The sequence below is a fragment of the Cebus imitator genome, unplaced genomic scaffold (assembly GCF_001604975.1).
Source record: "Cebus imitator isolate Cc_AM_T3 unplaced genomic scaffold, Cebus_imitator-1.0 Scaffold200, whole genome shotgun sequence".
Lineage (NCBI taxonomy): Eukaryota > Metazoa > Chordata > Mammalia > Primates > Cebidae > Cebus > Cebus imitator.
The window spans coordinates 1,129,922-1,133,405 of NW_016107515.1; the positions used below are offsets into that span (position 1 = coordinate 1,129,922).

The 3,484-nt window shown below is 54.9% G+C and overlaps 1 protein-coding gene across 9 annotated transcripts in view; it reads left to right on the forward strand.

Moving 5' to 3' along the window:
• Positions 1-2,267: 2,267 nt before the first annotated feature.
• FBXW11 (F-box and WD repeat domain containing 11) overlaps positions 2,268-3,484 on the forward strand; it is a 149,775-nt gene continuing 148,558 nt past the window's right edge. For 3 of the 9 annotated variants that reach the window (XM_017547674.2, XM_017547675.2, XM_017547677.2), the window contains exon 1: positions 2,471-2,677. In XM_017547674.2, coding sequence (XP_017403163.1) covers positions 2,633-2,677 — 45 coding nt within the window. In that variant the 5' untranslated portion in view covers positions 2,471-2,632. Of the gene's footprint in view, positions 2,678-3,484 lie in introns of all 9 variants that reach the window. The other 6 variants (XM_037745425.1, XM_017547680.2, XM_017547681.2 and 3 more) reach the window with 3 other exon arrangements.

Consider the following 3,484-nt stretch of genomic DNA (forward strand, 5'->3'; position numbering starts at 1 on the left):
AAGGGCCGGGCGCGGTGGCTCAAGCCTGTAATCCCAGCACTTTGGGAGGCCGAGGCGGGTGGATCACGAGGTCAAGAGATCGAGACCATCCTGGTCAACATGGTGAAACACCGTCTCCACTAAAACTACAAAAAATTAGCTGGGCATGGTGGCGCGTGCCTGTAGTCCCAGCTACTCAGGAGGCTGAGGCAGGAGAATTGCCTGAACCCGGGAGGCGGAGGTTGCGGTGAGCCGAAATCGCGCCATTGCACTCCAGCCTGGGTAACAAGAGTGAAACTCTGTCTCAAAAAAACAAAAAACAAAAAACAAAAAACCATTGTTATTCTAAGCTACTAAGTCATGGGTGGTTTGTTGTGTTGCAATAAGTAACTGAAATAGAAGTCATTTCTAACCCTTGTTTTACTAATGAATGTTCTAAGGCCCATAGTGGAAGGGACCTGGTGAAATTCAGAAAGCAAGACAGTGGCAAAAACTTTCTAATTCTGTGCTCTTTCTATTGCTTTTCTTTCAATTCCCTTTGTAAAACGCACCAGGTAAGGACTATGAAACTTCAGTCTACCTGCAGGGAACTTCAACTGTGTCTTGAATGCATGCAAATTACTGTAACTTAGTCCTTGGGAAGGAAAAGATTTATAGGTCACCCAGCCTCTTTCACTTTACAGGTACAGAGAATGAAAAAACACTTTGAGAAAGTGAAAAGCAGCCTCTGACATCTGGAAGCTGGCCTGGTACAATCAGCCAAGCCGTGATGTTACTAGACCATGGCCTGGCCCCTATAGCTAGGGTTTGTGTTCTCCTGTAGAACATAAACAATTTCAGAGAACATCAACATCAGACGAGGTGATTCTGTGACCATGAAGATCTAGACAAATACAAGACCACTCTATAATCAGGTCCAAACAGATAAAACCTGATGATTGTCCAAACCACAAAAAATGACTTCAACACCCCTGATTGGCTAATAGAGGGAGGTGCTGCTGCCTTTTTTTTTTTTTTTTCTTCCCGTTTTTGAGACGAGGTCTGGCTCTATCGCTCAGGCTGCAGTGGTGAAACCTCCACTTCCTGGGCTCAAGCGATCCTCCCACCTCAGCCTCCCAAGTGACTGAGACTACAGGCGCACACCACCAGGCTCAGTTCATTTTTGTATTTTTTGTAGAGATGATGTTCGCCATGTTGCCCAGGCTGGTCTGGAACTTCTGGGCTCAAACAATTCGCCCGCCTTGGCCTCCCAAAGCGCTGGGATTACAGGCGCGAGCCACCGTGCCCGGTCAGGTTGCTGTTTCTTTATCTGTACAGCTTTAGCCTTACAGGTATTCCCTTACACTAGATAAGATGAACTGAGATGCTCAATCATGTAACTACCCTCTCTTCCTGACAGCATCTAATCCAGCGAAGCCCACACTTCCTTAAAGCCTCTCCCGAATCATTAACTGTTACCGAGATGCCCCATCGTTCCTCAATGTGTGTTTTCAGTCACTGCAGCTAGTAATAAACCCAGCTTGTTCAACGATCCGTGTGTTCCTGGCGGGATTTGGTTAAAGGGCACTGACAGACCTAAGTTGGAGGCTGAGTTCACTAGAAGTCTCCGCTTGTGTGATCCTTCTTAGCCACTATCACTCTTTTGGTTAATGTCTGTCGTCCCTCTACCAGAATTAAGCTCCATGAGAACAGGAGCCTTGTCTGTCATGTTCAGAGTTGATTCTCAGTGCCTAGGGCGGTACGAAGCAGAAGCTGGATGCTTAAAAAATAACCATTTCTGAACGAATGAATGAGACGGGCTCGATATACGCAGGTCCCCTTTAATCTTGCAGCTCCTCGCAGATCGTGTGACATACACACACAGCACCACAGCACATTTCCCAAAACCCCCTCTTTCCCGAAGAAATCTCCAAATCCTCACTCCTAGGATGCCCATCCTCTCAGAGCCTCTGCCCTGGGCCGAGCTTCTCTCGCTCCCTGGCTCCTTCCCACACCTGAGCCCCAGGCCTACACACCTACCTTCCTAACGCCCCTAGAATCCACCTGTCTCCACCATCTGCCCTTACTACCAGACGCTGGCGGACGGCAGCCCAGCTACCTAGGCGTCGAGTGGGCACTGCGGCATGGACCGCGCATGTGCGGAAATGGGTCGCACACGCAGGACCTCCGACTAGTGAGGAGTTGCCTCGGAGTTTCCGTCCCGGTCTGGGCAGCCTTGGGCTGCCAGGAAATCAGGAGAGGCTACCCGGAAGTAGCACCTGGGCGCACGGCTTTCTGGGCCATGTAGTCGTGGCGGTCTCAAGGCCCCAATATGAGCACGGTCTTAACTCTTCAAGTCTACGCGTCCTACATCCACAGTACAGTGCTACTCTCAGGTCGGAGTTCAGCTTCGGGTGCCAAGAGCCAGCGGCCCGGCGTCGGCGGCTCGCTCCCACAACGCTCTGCGGGCCGCGGCGCCTGCTGGGAGGTGTAGTTCCCGCTCTGCGTACTGCGTTCGCCGAGGGGGAGGGCGGAGCTGCCGGCGGCCCGGGCGGGCTGGCAGCTAGAGTGGGTGCGATAGCCGCCTCCGCCTCTGCCGCCTCCGCCGTCGCCTCCTCCGCCCGGGCCGTTCGCTGCTGCGCGGGGAGAGCGAGGCGGGGCCGCCGGGGCCGCCATGGAGCCCGATTCGGTGATTGAGGACAAGACCATCGAGCTCATGGTGAGTGCGGCCCGCTGGACCGTCTGTGCTTCCGTCCGTCTGGCCCCGGGCGGGCCTGCCCACCTCCACGTCCGGTGCGAGGCCGGCTCTGGCCCTTCCTCGCCGTCTCGGCCCAGACCCGGGCCCCTAGCCTTCCCTGGCCTCGGACCCTGCTCGGGCTCCTCCGATCCCTCTATATCTCTGGCCGGTCCTGGCCCGGCCCCCTCCATGCCCCTCGCTCGCTTCTCCCCCTCCCTCTGTCCCGTCTCCGGTCCCAGTTATCGGACGACCCTCGCTCGTTTTTGCTGTAGACTTAGGTCTCACTCGCTCTAGCACCCCATTCTCCTTCTTTTGGAAGGGAATTTTTTTTCCTTTCCTCTATGTCTCTGGCCCAGGCCCGCACCGCGCTTGCAAGCCCCACTCAGGCCGAGTGAGGTGGTGGGAAGGAGTAGGGAGGAGATCGGTCGGGGCCGCCTGGGCCTCGATGTCCTAGGAGGGGTTTCAGCACCCACTCCCCAGCCTAGGTCTGTGTGGATGCCAGGATAGGCCCTGCAGAGCTGGGGGGCAGGGAGCTCCCGGGTTTGAGGCTGTGGCGGATAAGGAGGCCTCTTTCCGGGGCCCTTGTGGTGTCCGGCTTCTCGGACAAAGGGTTTCCTTACCCGGCGGAGAGGGATGTTTGCATAGCAAGGCCCCAGGTACTCTGGATTCCATCCTCCAGGAAAGAGAAGCCGCAACTTCACGTTTTTCAGAGCTGCTTTCGGAAATTGGGAATGATGAGGGAGGAAGCCATCCTTCTCACTGCCGGGAGTTCTTTCTTCTCAGAAAGAA